This window comes from Abramis brama, assembly GCF_963993115.1.
Source record: "Abramis brama genome assembly, chromosome: 20".
NCBI lineage: Eukaryota > Metazoa > Chordata > Actinopteri > Cypriniformes > Leuciscidae > Abramis > Abramis brama.
The window spans coordinates 23,821,864-23,841,407 of NC_139982.1; the positions used below are offsets into that span (position 1 = coordinate 23,821,864).

Sequence of the window (19,544 nt, forward strand, 5' to 3'; positions counted from 1 at the left end):
TGTATGTAAACATTTATTAGATTATATGATAACACCTTTACAATAAGGTTCAGTTTTTTAACATTAGTTGCTTGTAATAGTTAACAAGAACTAACAATGAAAAATACCAATGCATTTTGTGAGCTTATATGTTAAATTCAACCTTTAATACATTATTAATATTATTTACTGGATCTGTGCTAACATGAACTAAAAATAAATATGTATTGCTCATTGTGAAATTAATGTTAGCATTAATGTTATTGTAATGTGAATTACTAATTATCAGGATGAAACATATAATTGTTCTGTTAAATCTAATATTGTGAAATAGTTTATATACCACCACATAATTCACGGGTAAAATCTATATTATTTTTTACCAGGAGAATTTATTTACTTTCAATAAAATAATGAATATTGAAGAATAACATTCATGATGGATAATATTTAATTATATATTATTTAAATATTGATGTAATTACTGTAGTTATTTGTTCATGATTCATTGCATGTGTGTGTCTATATATATATATATATATATATATATATATATATATATATATATATTATAAGATTTATTAATATAAAAACATTTTGTCTTTTAAAAAAAAAAATTAAACACCAACAAGGTGTTATTCAGTATTGTGTTGTAGTAGTTCTGTCATGCATGAGATGTACCTGTTTTACTGAGAAAATCATATTAACCTGAAACATTAAGCTTATCGGATCAGCCTGTTATCAGCGCTGCTCTCCCCCTGCTGTAGTTTTAAGTGTTTGGTTCATATTACTTGTCGCCAGAGGGCAAATGACTGTCCTTTGAGAACCTGTACAACATCCACTTAAATGGCTCAACAGAGTAAACACTCATCCACCTTGTGCCTCAGGTTAAAACACACTGTCACACACAGCTCACCTGTCCACTTCTGTCTGCAGTCCAACCCACAGTCTGTCTTATTCTCTCTCTCTCTCTCTCTCTCTCTCCTCACTTCTTAATGCAGTGTGTCCTTAGGGATACTATAAGAACACAGATAGGTGCTTACAGTAAGAACATAAACACATAAGCACACACCTTAACAGTCAATAGACATGGTCATGTGAAACCAACGACTTTCTTGATTGTCGTAGTCCTAGTTTGTGACTTAAAGTGAGGTGAGTGAATATTCTGAGTTGCATGTTGGTTATTGTTTTGTTTGAGTTAAACTGAAATAGGCACTATGTCTAGTTTATAGTTGCTTTGGGCTAATATGAACTGTTTTTGAATTGAGATTCATTTTAACTAGCTAAAGAAAATTGTAAAGTTTATATTGAGAGTTATGCTATGTGAGGTTTCATCTGGAACTTACTAAAAATAAATGTTTGGGCATAATTTTTTTTTTTTTTTTAAATACGTTTGTATGTGTTTGTAAAATGTTATATATTATATTTATTTTTTATGCATATAAACCCTTTATATTTCAAAATATCAATATATAACATAAAAAATATCAATTATAATAACAAAATATCTTGGCTTTGAGGAATTCACTATGGTTTGTTATAAAATGACTAAAAACGGTATCTTTCATAGCAATTGCTAGACCATATTTATTGAGACCCCAATCATCTCAGCCATGGTTATTATTAACTAAAACCAAAACCGTTAAAAAATAAATAAATAAAACATTAACTGAAATGAAATAAATATATTTCAGCGAGTTATTTTAAGTTGAAGTACCTAAAACTAAATAAACAAAAAAACTAAAACTTAAAAAAATAAATAAAAATGAAACGAATTAAACCTATTATCAAAAACCATTTTAGTATACCAATACTAATCAACACTGATCTGACCCCCCTGAAAATCTATATAAAATAAGTATATAAAAATAGTAAATGTGTCCTTTCGGTACAATCCCTGACAAGATCTTCTAACATTATAGCACGTCTCTGCGTTTGCGTTTCCACTACATGTAGTAAAACAGGTTTTTCCTGTGACTGATTTCTCTTGACATTGACAACCGTTTGTATTCATGCTGTTTGTAGAGAGAATTGAATTCATTTGTTATGAAAGCGAACGTCCAGACACAACATGCTGTCAAAGGAGCTGGATAAGTATAGATCAAAGATCATCAGACGGCAGGCAACATCATGTAAAATATCCTTTTGTTAATGCGTCTCGCTACATATTTAACTCCAGTGTTTCACAAGACAGTCTGTCCATGCTCCATTAACAGATAAGACGCCGCGTTAGACCTGTAGTTGCGTCTTGTTTATATCTTGTGTGTTAAACTAGCATTTGTGTGTGTGTCTGCAGCTACATGACTGACGGAGGTCTCAACCTATACTCCCGGAGGGTTAACCGGGTCTCGGATGGCATGAACTCCGTGAGAGGGACCGTTCACCACTTTAATCCCAAGAGTCAAGAAGACACTGATAGGTAGGACTTAACCTTTCACCTTTGCATTGCATGCACTAACTCACCCTGTAGACTCTCATTTTTCATGTATTCTGTTTCTTATGATCAGTATTCCTGAGTGGAGATCGCCACAGGATGTACTGTATGGTAGTCAAACCGGAGCATTTCAGATGGGCAACAGAGTTGCTTTTGTTTCCTCACAATGGAAGAGAGTAGTCATTGTCTTTGTGAGCGCCAAAGGCAACAGCTAATGCATCAGTTTAGACATTCATCCACTTCTTTTTCATGTGTATGTGTGTGCTCTCACATTCGGTGTGCTTTTGTGCCGTCCTGCAAGCCCTGCGGCTGTTTAACATCCCACATCCCTCACCATTTGCGCTGTGTCTCCTCAAGCGCAACAATACTGTCTGTGAACATGGAAAACCGTCTGTGTTTTTACTAAACACATTCTGAACTGACAGTGGATGGCATATTTATTATTAAATGCGTCTGGTGACTCATTAGTTCAGAATAGAAAGATGTTTGATTTGTCTGCTTTAAAAGGGAAAATGAAAAATGTAGAGATAGAAAACAAATACGTAAGAGAGGATTTGGAAGAAATGAAAGTGAAAAGCAGTGGGTAGGTAAGTGAAAATGATTGATGGGAGGAATGGATCTGAAAGAAGCCTCAGAAAAGACAGAATTTTCCTTATTTCTTCTCAAAGAGTTTGTATTAGTGATCATCATAAGCTGCTCATTGATCATTCATGCATCTCGTGTTGTCCAAACATGTATATATTCTGATTTTGAAAAATGCCTGTTTCTTTTCTTGCTGTTTTGGACCCCATAGAGTTCAACAGTCAGGTTCTGCAAGTAAAAATCCCATAGGGAAGTGATTTTCAATAAGTTAAAAACCTTTAAAGACAGACCTAATGTGAGCTACAATGTTGTTAAACAATGGTATAACTATTTGTTGAAGCCATCAATCCACGTTATTTCAACTTTATTTTTTAAATAATCATGTTTAACAGCAAATTTCTTGGTGAAAAACTACTTTACCCATGATTCAGCAGAGAATCTCCTCCAATCAGAGAATCGAAAAAAGTAAATTGCTGCAAAACAAAACTTTAGTGCCCACCGACTCCCATGAAGCACTGCGAATGATGTAAAAATCACTTTCTCTACCCTCTCAAACTACTTAAATGAGGCCTGGCCTCTCTCATCCTTCACTGTCGTTGCTCCTCCTTTTATGCTTCCACTCCTCCGTGAGATATACAAGACCGATGCGTCGCACAGGTGTCGGTCATTATCAATCACGCCACCGGCCTCGCACCGTTCTCTCACGGCCCTTTGCCTCGCCATATTCACCATTTTTAATTTGATTGTCATTTGCAATGCTTCATGGGATTGTAGTTATGTCCCTAATTGAAGTAGTTAAGTACACAGTCTTGTACAGTTAAGTACAGTCTTGTAATTTTTGTCAAAGTTTTTTGCTTCTAATCAAATTTGTAAATTTGTGATTTACCTCGTAGCTCGTACCTAGTTGGTTGGTTATGGCTTAGAACTCTTTAACAAAGACTTTTATTAAAACCATTTGAAAAAAATGTATGCAAAAAATACTTCTGTAACCAAGACGGCTTAAAGTTGGCAGGCACTGTTGCACTTTATTGACTTTCAAATATCTTTTTTTGTGTTTTCGTAGAAGAAAGTTTGCATAGACATGAGGGTGAGTAAATGTTGACAGAATTGTCATGTTGGGTGGACTCTGATTGGTCATTGACATTTTGGTTTGACAGTCCAGTCCTGCAAAGTGGACCAGACATTGTCTGCAATGAAAAGTCTGGCTCTTCAAGACTAAACTTCTCTTGCCCTTGATGAAGTCAGTGCAGAACATCTCGCAGATAAAATGGCATTCGATCAAAATCTTGGCAGTAAATGAGTCAAGAGTCAGATTGATGACGTACAGACCAGCTTTGTAATCCATGGTTTTCCAAATAAGGTCATTTTCTTGAGCCCGTCCAGGTGTGTTCCCAGGATTCTGTGCCCAGTACCTGTCAAGATATCGTCTTAGTGCCCAGATTGATACAGGTGAAATAGGGATGATCTAAGACCTTGTGAAATGTAGCTGGAGGGCAGGGATGGTGAGAATCCAATGGGAATTCCTTTTCTGTCCTCTTTCTTACTGGAAATGCTTGATGTCATGTATAATTTTGGAATTCTTTCTCTAACAGCAGCTGGTGTAAAAAAAAAAGCATTCAATCATTTTGCTCACATTATTTTGACTTGCTTTGTCATCAAATCTTCCAAAACAAACTCCCGGTCAGAAAAGAAAGATGAGGTGGTGCGAACTTCAGTGATGCATCCCTTTGAGAGCTCCTTAAAATCCATCATGAAGGGAGCCATGTTGGTTTTGGAGTTGGATTATGTGGATGCTGTAGAAAATGATTTAGATTAATTTGCGCTGTTCTATTCAGTCAACACTCCTGTGATCAGATCAGAACTCTCGCTTTGATGGTTTGGTGATCCTTTGCAGCTGATGATTCTTCTTGTTTTGCTTTGACAATATTTGCCTTGCAGATGATAAATTATATTTCATTGATATTTTGCTATGATTACTATAACCAGGGCATATTCGCGTAAGCACGCTAGTGTTGTCATGATACTGGAGTTTCTAATTTCGATACAATACCTTGAAACTCAACGATACTCTATACCACGGGGAAAAACTGCCGCATAGATATTTTTAATATCATCTCATATTTTTTGTCTATCCATTGAAAGTCTAGATATTCAATATTTTCAAGCTTCAAAAAGTACATGACACAAGTAACTAGGGATGTCCCGATACCACTTTTTCACTTCCGATACCGATGCCGCAGCTTTGGCTATTTGCCGATACCGATATCAATCCGATATTTTTATTTTATTCTTGAACTAATGCTAATAATAATAAAATATATGGAAGCACTTTGCTCGATTAGCCACATAAAAACATCTCACTCAAATGGAGAACAAATACCTCTCCAGTATATAGTCCACAACAACAGTTGATAATGAAAGACTGCCACCCTTTATTCAAAAGACCTTGATATATGTTTGGTAATATCAATGAATTTAAAATTAATTTGCTATATTTCAGATCAGTATATTTGTTTCCTTAAAATTTTAATTAACTTTAACTTTATTCTCATCTGAATTATAAATAATTTATTTCTGTATAAAATAATACTACCATTAAAAACACATTTGATTTCCTTTTTTAATCAATGTAAAATGTGTAACTTAAACATAAACAGATTAGTGCTCTGTTTTAGGACAAGAAATGAAAACCAATGCAATATGATGAATGTCCAAAAGATGAGATAATTTTTGCTTTTAAACAGTGTGTGTGTGTGTGTGTGTTTGTGTGTGTGTGTGTGTGTGTGATTTTGGTTGGGTGACAGTTGTAGGTTACAGTTTGACAAGAGTTTACAGTTTGACAAAAGCACAATGTTGTGTTTTACACAAATATAAGTAGGCTAAACACTTTGCAGTTTTAATGATGTCCTGTATGAACAAAATGACGGAGTATGTTTTTATGTTTCCACTGTTCGATCGCGCCCGTGCCTCTCTCTCTCTGACACACACACTCCAGCATTGCAATCTTGACATTACATTAATTAATGTGCACGCGAGTTTTATTTATTTTTATACCGTGTATTCTCCGTGTAAATCCATGCACCGAACCGTGACGCACGTACCGTTTCGGTTCAATACGAATACATGTACCATTCCACCCCTAATAGGTATCGGATCATATTTTTTTCTCCCCTCCGATATCCGGTCTAGCGTTCTGGGCCAGTATCGGCACGATACCGATGACGTGGATTGGATCGGGACATCCCTACAAGTAACAGTAATCAATATGAATAAAGCGGGTTTAACCCAAGTCTTCTGAAGAGACATGATATATTTATATTTATATATATTATGCATGTCGCACCTGTGTTTTTTGTGATAAAGGAAATAGGACCACCCTGCACTTTTACATAGGCGTACAGGCACACCCTCAGAAATGACAGTCGTCTCAAGCATGTGGTGTCTGAATCTCAGCGTAGTTTCCTGCCGGTGGAGGGATGTCCGTTTTTCAGGTCCGCGATGACTGCTACATTGTGTGTGACTGTGTAATTTGGCCGTGGCAGTTCAAACACGGCTCTGAAACTTGATCGGGGCGTCTCGCCCTGGAGAAAGGGGCTTGGGGACCACGTCTGGACTGAAAGGAGAGACCTGGTCAAATCCACACCCACACACAGAGGAAATGTGCCATATTGCACACACATTTGTGGGTCAGTGGGTTTCTGTTCTTCGTTTCATTGCATGTGAATGCCTTTGGTATGCTATATCCTCTAAACCAGATCAGGCTTTCAGTCAGATCAGATTTCGCTACTGTACCTTTAAGATTTATGTATGTAAATGACCTTTTAATTAATGATTTTCTTACCTCCGTCTACCAGTGTACTTGACACTTTCGTTCATCAGGGTTGGCTAAGTAAAAAAATACAGAATAGACATTAATATGTAAACAGGGTCATGTGTTAATCATGTCATGGTTGTGACCTCAAACTAGGGCTGGGTAATATAGCTGATGTATATAGCTTGAATATGCATTTAAGACTATATAATAAATATATCTTGATATTTATGTATTTGATCTGAAACCTCTTTTTCCTGTAAGAAACCATTATTACAGAGTAAATTCAAAACATTTAATATATTCAATGCAAGATGTAAAATACAGTAAAAAAAACTGGTTTAAATAAAAATAAAAAAATAAATGAAGACAAGGAAGAATAATTTTCATTTGGATGTATTTTTACAAAAATATTTTAATAAAAAAAAGGACACTGACACTTTTTTGAGTGATGGTGCAAACAGTTTGAACTGATTCACAGAAATGTATTTTGTTACTTGCAAAACTAATCATCGCAAATATATTGTGCATATCCAGTATGTTGCCCATTCAAAATCATTGCAACTATATTGTGAATATTCAATATATCACCCAGAAGGAAGCTTTGCATGTGAGTATGTCAACATTAGAGCAGAAAAATGATATGCCCCCTTTAAGCAATATTTGATTTATGACTTGCGTTGCAACCTTAGATTATTTTTCCAAAGGCATTTTCATGGAATTGAATGTGCTTCTTTCTTTTTCCTCTCATTGTTTTTAGGTGTCAAAATAATTGTCTTGCTGATATTTCTCTATAATGCAGTTTTGTATTTTGTCAGTGTTTGTCCACCAGTGTTGTTTGGCTGTTGATAAATGAATGTTTCTGCCTACTGGATTTGACCGGAAGTCTTTGGGTCTGCAAGACCTTCCTCCTACACAAATGTGCTCTCCAAAAGAGATGCAAAAAGAGAGATGAGCTGGCAACTTGCCTTCTTGCCAAAAAGCAAGCCCAGCAGGGACAGTCATTAAGTTCATGGGAGGGCTGAAAAAAATCTCTCTCCGCTTTCACGCTTCTCTCGCACCCTCTGCCCCTCACCGCACACCCAGACTCTGCAGTAAAAGCGCAGTGGCGATAGTGTTTACATAACCTGAATATAGCTGTTTTTTAGGTCAGATGTTTTCTTTGTTGGTTTGTTTTTGTTGTTCTGAGTTTGTTCTATTTTGTTTTGCAGGGATTTTTTTTTATCTTGTTTAGAAGGGTTTTGTTTTGTTTTTGTATTTCATTTTATTTCCTTTATTCTCGTTTTTTATTTTGTATAATTATTATTTCTTATTTTTAATATTTTATGTTTTTGCTAATTTATTATTTATTATTTGTTTTTGTTTTTCATTTTATTTATTTATTTATTTTCATTTTGGACCAAATAAATATATTCATCAATAAATTGATGATGGGTTTTTGAGATGTGTATTGCTTTTTTCATGACACCAGAGCAAAGTCTTTTATATTATTATAAATATTATAAATTTTTGTAGTATATATTTGGTTATATTATTATAAATATTATCAATTTTATATATTATATATTTGGTAATATTATTATAAATATTATACATTTTGATTAAACAATAAAAAGGAAAAAAAAAAGGAAAAATTTATTTAAAAAAATAATCGCATGTTTTAACACTTTTAGCATATTTCACATTTACATTTACATTGGCAAATAGCTATTTAAACGGGCTGGTCTATTATTGGTAAATAAGTAACATGAGTGAAACCCAGAAAGTAATTTAAGTTTGCCTTGCCTGCAGAATTCCTGCACAAAGGGAGCAAATAGCCTCTGTCTACTGTCATCTGTTACGCTTAAGTCATCAACCTCATCCATCGCCAAAACTGCGATGAGTGTAAGTCTGGTTCTTTCACCTTAAGCCCTCAGGACAAGCTCAATGACAGCATGTGAAGCATTCTTCACTCTTAAGCTGCTTAAGTCGCCACCCGTGCAATTATTTTTTATTGGCGTGTTGAGGCAGAACATTTGGGAACTCTATCTTTTGGATGTTTTAAATGTAAGACATTGATTGATTTGTCGCTTCGGGTTGAATCAAGGATGCAAAACAACATCAGTCCATTTGCCCTTGACACATCTGGTATTGATGGAGAAAGCGATATGTAGAGAGAACTGTTTCCTCTGAGGTTTAGGACGGGTGAACATGGGCTCTGAGGGGGGCTTAGCAATCACATCAGAGCGGACCCCTCTCCAAACAGTTAAATGGATGGGACAAGAGAGAGAGAGCTCTTATCTGACATCTGAGGAAACAGCTACTTCCTTTACCACAGTCTATACATACAACACACGACTGGCAGCCAATGCTCTGTGGTTTCTCATCTGATGGAGATGTACTGTACGTTGCTGGATAGGACTATTCAGGAATTACGGTATTGGAGCTGTTGACCAAGTATTATTGTTTGACTTTTTGTTTAGAGGAAAGCTGAAGTTGCTCATTCTTAACTGAGAACACTTCTAAAGGCCTGTTCACACCAAGAACTATAAATATATAACGATAACTATAATAGCGTCTACACCAGCACACAATATCGTTCTGTTTATTCTAAGCGTGCAACAGTTTTGTTGTCTGCTGCTTTAAATGCTTGTAAAAGCAGGATGGATTCTGATTGGCTGTCAATGTTTATCGTCCATCAGCTGAAAAAAAAAAAAATCGTTCCGAAAGTGCTTCCAACTATATTATTTCTCTTTTGAATGATTTTTAGAACTTGCATTCCATTCTTTGTTTTCAGCAACATGAAGTGCAGTAAATAACACATACATGTTACAAATATTACATTACAGAATGAGAGAAGTTTTGCAGCTTGGTAGATTCTGAAGTCCACGTGTAAAATTGTTCACGTGGACAATGCGATTGTTTTTATGGGGAGGAATCGCACCTTTAACCGTGCTAACTGGATGCTTGAGACAATGATCTTAATCACTCAGCACAGCCATCACACCCAGCAGCCCATTCACATGCAAATGTGGCCGGAGAACAGGAAGCTGGAGATGGAGGGACAGAGAAAAGAAAAGAACAGACTAAAAGACAGAGGGAGGAGGATATCCATCAACACATGGGACCCCCATCCCCCCACAGTGTGTGCGAGAGAGAGAAAGAGAAGGAGAACTAGTCATATAAATGGATTGGAAAGTGTCAGTGATACTTAATTAACTACTTTGTTCGGGAGCAGGACAGTAGCCAGTAGTTGTTTTCAAAACAGTTTTTCCAGTAACAAACTACTTTTTTCACCAAGTAGCGGTTTAATGTAATTAAATGCTATAGAACGTTATTTATTTTGTCAACCACAACTTTACAGCAATAGAAAATAATAATGTCTGCTGTGTAATGTAAAGCATTGAGAGGATTCACTAGGGAATCTGTTCCTTTTTGGATTGATTCGTTTAAAATCTTTCTATCTATCTATCTATCTATATTTTAGGGGGAAAAAACAATGCAAAATGTGCAGCTTTTGTCTACCATCATGTGCTGTCGCTGTGTGTATTCTGTGAGTGAAAGTGAGAGACAGAGAACGAGAACAAGAGAATATTTGTGTTGTTTCAGTGTGGCTTGTGTATTTGCAACAAAAGAACACATAGAAGTGAAATAGAGTGATGGAAACACAGGAAGGAAAGAACAACAATAGAGAAATAGTCATGAGCTTAGTGTCCTCTTGGCTCTTGCAGACCCATTGGCTACAATAGAGCTCTTCTCTATCTATATTTATTTTAATCTTAGCATTTGTGAGGTGAGAACTGTTCTACTACCTTTTCTAATTTTACACTTTTTTGCAGTTAATTTTAAATTAAAATGTTCAGCCTTGTTGGCAAAGCATATTTTCACTAAATACCCACCTTTGCTCATGCAATTTACCCTTTATACAAATAGCATATTATTTCTATTTCAACTCAGTGTCCCAAAAGATACAGTAAATCTATTTAAAATGTTACAAAATTTTTCTATTTCAAATAAATTAAAAAATTCTTGAGCTTTCAATTCATCAAAGAATCCTAAAAACAATTATCCACAGTTTCCAAAAAATATTAAGCAGCACATCATCATGTGACACTGAAGACTGAAGTAATGATGCTGAAAATTCAGCTTTGCCATCACAAGAACAAATTACGTTTTAAAATAGAAAACAGTACTGTACGGTACTTCACAATATGACTATATTTTCAAATATAGACTTCTATCTTGTTTGGTCATTGCTTTGTCATGTAGCTGCATATTTGCGATGAAGGCGTTGTTAGATACTGAATTGTGATTGTTTTTTATGACGCATATTTTATCACACGTATTATGCAAATCTAGTATGTTGTTGTTGCAAGCTGCTTTGCCTTTGCATGTTTTTTCAATATTCAAAACTATTCAAATCATGCTTTGCGGTTCCCTAGAAATCAGCCCAGAGTCACAACAACCGACGTTTGAGGGCTAAAAAAGTTGTTGTCTTGTTATATTTAATGTTATGTTTAATTCATGTTGAAGAGAAGAGAGAGAATGCGAGCAGGATGGAGAAAGGAACTACTCCGAATTCCTCATGCTCACTAGCAGCTCTGTCATTACAAACGTCTGGCGGCAAAGGTTTGGGCACGAGGGCTGGAATCTCTCTCTCTCTCTCTCTCTCTCTCTCTCTCTCTCTCTCTCTCTCTCTCTCTCTCTCTCTCTCTCTCTCTCTCTCTCTCTGTCTGTCTGTCTGTCTGCCTCTGTGTTATTATACAAAGTCACACACTCAAAACTGCTCTATGAAGACAGAAACCTCTTGTCACAGTATATATATATATATATATATATATATATATATACACATTCCCAATGATTTTTAAACGTTTATTTGCACTTATAATGGTTTTAACGCTAGCAAGATTAGCAGCTACTTGTGTTTTTACGTATTTGTGTATACAAAAACAGATCAGATGCTACATATATATGGTCTCGTTTGTCCACAAAGTTTTGTGCCAATGTTTGAGGCCAAAAAATGTGGTGAACGCAACAAAATTGCATCTTTGTCTGTTAGCAGGATCTTTCCGCTAAGGATTAAGGCAGCTTGACCTTTAACTATGGGATGTGACCCTTAAAAACTTTCGTGAACAACAGGGCATGAGAACGTGAAGCATTGCGGAATGAACTAATTGGCCGGGTTTGGTGAAGTCTGTAGGTTAGTCACTTATTGACTTTGTGCTTTTTAGCCACAAGCTAGCCACACGCTAAACCCCAGACAGACACAGAACTGTAAACCGAAAATGGATTCCCACACTCGTATCACGGTGGACTATGCTTCCAAGCTGTAAAAACACACTTAAGCCGTAACTTATCACAAAAGATGGTGTGCTTTAGAAGATTAGCCTACTCCTTCACACACCTTCACACACTTTTAACGTACACACAAACACATTTCGTGTAGCAACCTGCCTTGCCTCAAACCTGTAAGGTCACCTGGGATTTACGACGCAACGCAGATGTCCAGATCTAACTCGTGTGAAGACGGTGACTGTCAAACCTCTCCTACTGAGATGAAAGACAAACTTTTGAAAACACATTTGCTTGCCACCAGTTGATATATGAAATAAAATATAAACATAAATATAAGATGAAAATGTTTAACTTGAAATATTGCCTTAGCAACTAACTGAAAAAAGCTGAAAGTACTAAAATTACTTAAATAAATAAATTAAAGCTATATAGAATTATAGTTTTAAAAGGAATTATTACAAATGCACAAAACAAAATTACTAAAACAATAAAAAAAAGTAATATAAATATATTGTTCTCATCTTGGATATCCCAAAATGTTTAAAGTGATAGTTCAGCCCAAAATTAAAATTGTCATAATTTTTCACACTCATGTTGATCCAAGCCTATATGACTTTCTTCTTCTATGGAACATAAAAGACAATATTTTGAAGAACTGTTTTTGTCACAATGGATGTCAATGGGGTCCAAAACAACACTGCATGGAAATGTTTCTAAATATCTTCCTTTTTGTTCCATATTTTTACATATATTATATGGTCTCTTCTAGATATTAGCATCAGCATTGGCCATTAAGATGCATTAGTTGACTTCTGTTCACATTAATTCTAGAGATCTATATCTCCTACTGTTTGCCATTAATTGTCCCTCTCCCCATCTGAGAGAACTTTAGGTTGATTTGTGAGTATTCACAATAAAAAGTTGATAATAGCAGGTTTTTCGTCCACTTGAAAACACAATTTGATTTAAAGCTTTAGCTCATTACACATGAATAATTCAACTTAATTAACATCTTGACATTCTTTCTAATCCAGCTCTGTTCTGAGACCAGTTTATAGAGTCAACAGCCATCTCCTTTTGAAGTCCTGCCGGGCTTAAAGACTGCTTTGTGATCAGATTACCATTCCTTCAGTTGGTAAAGCCGCTCCCCTCAGCTTGTGGTTGGCTGCTGGGTTTGTGTGTGTGTGTGTGTGTTTGCGGGGAGAATCAGTCTCTCTCTCTCAGAGCAGTGAGAGGCAGAGTGAGGGAAGGAGTGCAGTGGAGCTTTACTCATGAAGCTGCCTGCCACTCAGCCAAACTTTAGCGGCCTCTCGCCGGTTGTCCCGGGATCAGGCTCTTGCCAGGGAATTCTGCAGCCTGGCTCCGACACTCTGAGGTAGAGAGGAGGAATTTTCTTTGTTTGAGGATTTATGGGGTGGAAAGTTGCTTTGCCACGTGGGACTGTTTTTGTGTGAGTGTCTGAGTGTGAAAGAGAAAGGTGTGTGGTTACACCGCTTTACTGACCTTAGATTGTATTAGAATAAAATGAAATATACATTTAATATATATTTTAATATATGCTAAATATTGCTGTTATAAAATTTAAAATAAAATGTTTAAAACAAGTGAAAATTAGTAATATTAATATCTTGATGCTATTTTGTTTCTCAGATGCATTTTTAAAGATTTTTTTGTTTGTTGAAAAAAAAAAAAGAATATACTGATTAAGAATTGGATTTTTACAGTAAATGTGTATGAAAATGATTGTCGTCATGTTTAATTTTATACAGTATACTCAGAAATCACAATTTAAGCCAGAATTTCCAGTATGATTTATGTACTTTGTATTTTGTAACAGTATGAAAGGACTGTGATTGTGTTCAGGTTTGGTACGTGTGTCAAGAAACGTCTTTCTTGCTTTTTGTCAGGTATTGACAATCTCAAAATTTAGGACACTGTCACAGCTTTGGCTGTTTTACTTTATTTAAACACATTATCAATCAATGGTTTGGGGTCCATCAAAAAAATTTTTTTTTTTAAAGAAATTAATACTTTTATTCAGCAAAGATGCATCAACTTGATCAAAAATGCCAGTAAATAAATTTATAAGGTCACAAAAGATTTCTATTTGATCTAAAATCTGTTCTTTTCACATTTCTATTCATCAAAGATCCAACAAATTATTAAGCAGCACAACTGTTTTCAACATTGATAATAATAAGAGATGACACTAAAGACCGAAGTAATGGCTGCTGAATATTCAGTACATCGCCAGGAATACATTTTATTTTACAATGTATTAAAATTAAAAACAGATATTTTTAATTCTAAAAATATTTCACAACATTACAGTTTTTTTCTGTATTTTTGATCAAATAAATGCAGCCTTGGTGTGCAAAAAAGACTTCTTTCACAAACAAACAAAAAATCTTGCCAACCCCAAACTGTGCTGTAACATTTGGAAAGCTAAAGCGTAATCGCCACCACCATAACAATTAACATGAACATTTTTCTCAAAGCAACAAGCTTGTCAATGACCCATACACTTTTTGTCTTGCTGTTCCTGGTTAAAGTACCTTTTCTGATCTCCCACAATGCCTGGCAACAGGGCTGGGGTTGCTGTAGAGATGGGTATCCTTGCAGAACTAATTGATAGGCCACCCAAAGCAAACAGGACAAGGGTGGTGTGTGCAGTCAAGCTGTAGCTCACAACTCCACGCTGCTCTTCTAATAACAGGTCTTTAGAAAAAAAAAACAATTTCCTGCCCTGTGGATCAACCCCCAATATATGCTTTTACTTCTTTGGGGCTTGACACTAATCTAATGTCCCAGACGGGGGAAGGGATGGGTGCTGGTGTTTCTGCATGCACGCGCGTGTTTGACTATGGTGGGATAGATGACAGGTTGTTTTGTGGCGGTTTGCGCTCAGCCGTGTCACACCTGTTGTCCTCTGTCACTGCTAATTAATTAAATTTGCCGATTCATAATATTAGTTTAAGATTATTGGTGAATGTTGTCGGTGTTGGTGGTGAGGGACTGTGTGTGAAAAAACAAAGCAGGTCAGACAGAGAGAAGTTTTCTGCCGTTTTTATTCAAAGCATCTCAGATGGGTGTCTGTTTATGACATATGGAGATTTGACTGTATGATTTGCCTCTTTGCCTCTTAGACTGCAATTGGGATTAAAGGGTTAGTTCACCCAAAAATGAAAATTCTGTCAGTAATTACTCACCCTCATGTTGTTCCAACCGCGTAAGACCTTCGTTCATCTTCGGAACATAAATTAAGATATTTTTTATGAAATCTGAGTGCTGGATCACTTGTCCATAGGCTGCTAGGTGACCGAAACTTGCTGGCCCAGAAAAGTTATTAAAGAGATCGTTATTGACAAAAAAACAAACAAAAATAACGACTTTATTCCACTATTCATTTCCTTCTTTCTGGGCCTCTAGTTGGTTCACGTAGTGTTTTTGCGCTGCGCGTCTGTGTTACACGTCACCACGTAGGCTCACTATTGGCCGACGCTGGTCATGTGTGTGATGCGTGATGACGTGTAACACAGACGCGCTGCGCAAAAACACTACGAGGCCCAGAGAGAAGGAAATGAATAGTGGAATAAAGTCGTTATTTTTGTTTGTTTTTGCGCACAAAAAGTATTTTCGTCGCTTGATATACTTAAGATTGAGCCACTGTAGTCACTTGGACTATATTAACGATCTCTTTAATAACTTTTCTGGGCCAGCAAGTTTCGGTCACCTAGCAGCCTATGGAGAAGTGATCAGCTCTCAGATTTCATCAAAAATATCTTAATTTGTGTTCCGAAGATGAACGAAGGTCTTACGCGGTTGGAACAACATGAGGGTGAGTAATTACTGACAGAATTTTCATTTTTGGGTGAACTAACCCTTTAAATAAAGCACATTTTGTCATTTTTTTTGTCATTCCAAACCCAAATTACTTTTTGTCTGTGGAACACAAGATGAGAAATTAGCACTTTTCAATGCTGACTAAAGATATCAAGCCTAAAAAATGACACAAAATCACCTTAAGAGAATCCTAAAGATTCATAAAAGTAGTCCACATAACCCATTTGCTATATTCAAAGTACTCTGAGGCCATTCAATAACTTGAGACCAAATTTAAGGTCTCCAGTAAGTCTCCAGTAAGCTGTGATCACACAAGTCTGAGTCATTTGTGAACAAATCATTCAGAATGGTTTGTTCATTGGCTCTAGAAGACCTGGTAAATAGTGCATGAGATGTATGAACTATACTTTTATCAAATGTTCGTGGTCATTTTGCATTCTTTTTGAGGCTTGATGTTGCAATTTCACTTATGTCTCACAAATCTCACATGTATCGTTCTAAAATCGACCTCAACCACTGATACCGACGATACCAGATTTTGCAATAAAAATTCATATTTCAACATGAAAAAAATAGTCATCAAATTCTTCCAATACCAAATTATCTGTGATTATGTTATTCACATCAATGTCTCTGTACTTTTATTGTATGTCAATAATTGTCTTATTTTAATTGAGAATATGACAGATGAGCCATAATATTTTCCTCTGAGTGGTTGTAGTCACTCTTTACCAATAGTTAAGTTTTTAACTCTGTTTTGTGCTTTTAATTTATTCAGAATGTTTATTTTCTCTCTGACATTTCAGAAAATTCCTTTGTTTGAATTCCATGCCTCTTTCTAAAGAGTTCAGAGGCAATATTTTGCTCACTCCCCTTCTATTTTGGGCTGGTTTGCACTTGGGCAAAGCAAGGGGAGGAATGTCTTTGGATTATATTGGAAAGAAAGAAAGAGAGGAATAAATTCTTTGAACATGTATAAAAGTACCACTTTCTGACCCACCTCTACCCTCTATGCTACCCACACCCTCTCTTCCTCTTGCTTTCATGTGAGAAGTATTGTGTGGAACTTTTGCAGAACTTTGTTTTGTTGTTGTAAAGATCAGAGAGGTTGACTTACTGGTCAACAAGGAAATTGTATGTTGACCTATTCTGTTGTGTAACTTAAAAAATGGGACAATATTGCATAGGAGTTGGTCGGGTTGACCTCATTTATTCAATACAATGTATTTAAAGCATTAATTCATAGAGTTTTACTTGTAGTATTACTTTATATGTACACTGCAATAAAATACTATACTTACTATTTACAATAAATACTGACCTACTTACTTTCGTATTTACTTTTTTAATACAGTTTTCCCCATTTTTTACTTTTACGAGCCAGTTTCAGGTGGCAGGTTCTCATTCTAATTTAATAAAACTTTTCATTATTCTCATGCTAAAATAATCTAATAAAAATATCTTATGAATAATTGAATATTATTATTATTAGTAGTAGTCAATTAATATTTAATGAATATTAAAAATAAACATCGTCCTCTCCCTGTTTCGGGAGAGGACTCTGAAGAATCTTCACGCGGTGAAGAAAATGACTGAAAATAAAACGAACATCGGCATAAAAGTGGATATATAATGTAATATTTACTGCGAAGTCGGGAAATCGTGTGACAAAACTGATATAAGTCACAACATAGCCTACTGCCGTTATTTGTAGGCTTCAGTTTCTTTGTCCTTTTACACATTAATATATGTGTGTATTATTATTAGTGGCTTATATGATTTTAGATACAAATGTGTATGTATTATTAGAGGCTTATATGATTTTAGATTCAAATTCATAGGTTACTACAGGAAAAACACAAATAAAACGATGTAAGTCCGATCAAAAGATAAAATGACTCCAAAACAAGCACAATAACAACTTTCATTTATAACCTGCTCCCGCCGATCGACTGTCCTGCACAGTTTATCTCCAACCCTAATCAAACACACCTGAAGCAACCAATTAACGTCTTCAGGATCGCTTGAAAATTAAAGACGTGTGTTTGGAGATGAACTGTGCAGGACCATAGACTGTAAAAAAAGAGGACAGACGATCGGCAGGAGCAGGGTTGTGCACCCCTGGTCTATGCGACTCACCTGATCAGACATTATTTTCTGTTCACTTTGTGTGCAATTAATTTATTAAGTGGATGTCTTCTAGACTTTTGCGACAGTGCTGCGGCGCTTGTGGCCTCTAGGGGCGCTAGACGTGAAAGTTACAGGTCTAGTGCCCCTAGCGGCCGCAAAAGTTCCGCGGTGTGGCTTTAATATTAATAAAGGGGTTCTCATTCCATTTAATAATCTATCTCTTTAAAAATATTATTTATTAACAATTTTAATAGTATCAATAATAAACTAATATTTCATGTATATTCAAAATGAATATAATAATTTAATTGTAATATTTTTGCTGCATTTTCTTATAGAAGACAAAGACTTACTAAAACTTTTAGTGAGGCATTACTATGTAAATGGCTTCAGATAAACCAAATGCACTAAAATCCACAAAACAATGATTTGGATTTCATGGCGTCTTTAAAAAGGAAGAAGTGACTCATTCGTGTCTGTTTTCTTTCCATTTTTGGGGGCTTTTTTGGTGTTTGTTTGCTTTCGCCATCTATAGCATCTGACAGCATATGGCAAATGATGAATGAAAGCAGATCATTTAAGCAGAGACGTGCAAGCAGACAAATTAGCACAGTGTGTGTGTGAGAGCTATTAGTGACAAATAGCTCCAATGGGACCAACTTTCTCACAGCTCATTAAAACAGGAACCACAGACGTCCTTTCACGCCAGTTATGTCGAGTCAGTTATGACAGACTTGAGCTATGGGGACTTTGCTCGTATCAAAACAAGTATTTATTCAGGTCTTTCGCAGGACGTCAGGACTGTGGTGGATGTTTGAACACACGCCTCTCTTGATTCATGACTGTCTGTGAATGAGCTTATGGGCTGGTTTGTTTGCCTGAATGATCATGAGAAATGAGGAGGATTAGGTGGTATCTTAGGTGTTGATAAGATGTTTTGTTGCCACACACTGTTGATAAAGCTAGTTCTTTTAGCATCGCTCGAGGCTGGAGTAGCCATAACTGGTGGCTTGTGGGAGTTTAAGCAGTCTGTGTTTGGATTTAGCAAATAGCATGGAGGGACTTCCTGTTTACACACCCACAATACATTCATATCAGCAAGTGTCATTTTCTCTTTCTCTCAAATCTTGAGTTGAGAATCTTGAGAATAGTGTGATATTAGCTTTACCAACATGGATAAAAATTGTTTTTTAGCCTCATTCAAATTATCCAAATGTATGATTCTGTTATTGTCAGACTTTGTCAAATAAATAAATGAAACTTTTATTTATTTGAGATAACGTATGTTTTATATATGTACTTATATATGAGCAATATCACACTCGTAGTTGTGCCATATGGCTCTATATCAGCACAGCTGTGATTTACCTATTGCTGAATCACAGCCATGCTGATATGGAGCCATATTGCATATACTCATGTGATATTGCTCATATATGAATAAGAACCTTTTTTCGTGATTTGAGATAAAATAGCAAAATGTTGATT

The 19,544-nt window shown here is 35.8% G+C and overlaps 1 protein-coding gene across 1 annotated transcript in view; it reads left to right on the forward strand.

Annotated features, from left to right (window-relative positions):
• The window catches only part of nav2b (neuron navigator 2b), a 68,788-nt gene that overhangs the window by 22,983 nt on the left and 26,261 nt on the right, over window positions 1-19,544 (forward strand). Inside the window, exon 12 of the mRNA XM_084094891.1 lies at window positions 2,276-2,398. Within this exon, the coding sequence (XP_083951017.1) occupies window positions 2,276-2,398 (123 nt within the window). The remainder of the gene's footprint in view (window positions 1-2,275; window positions 2,399-19,544) is intronic.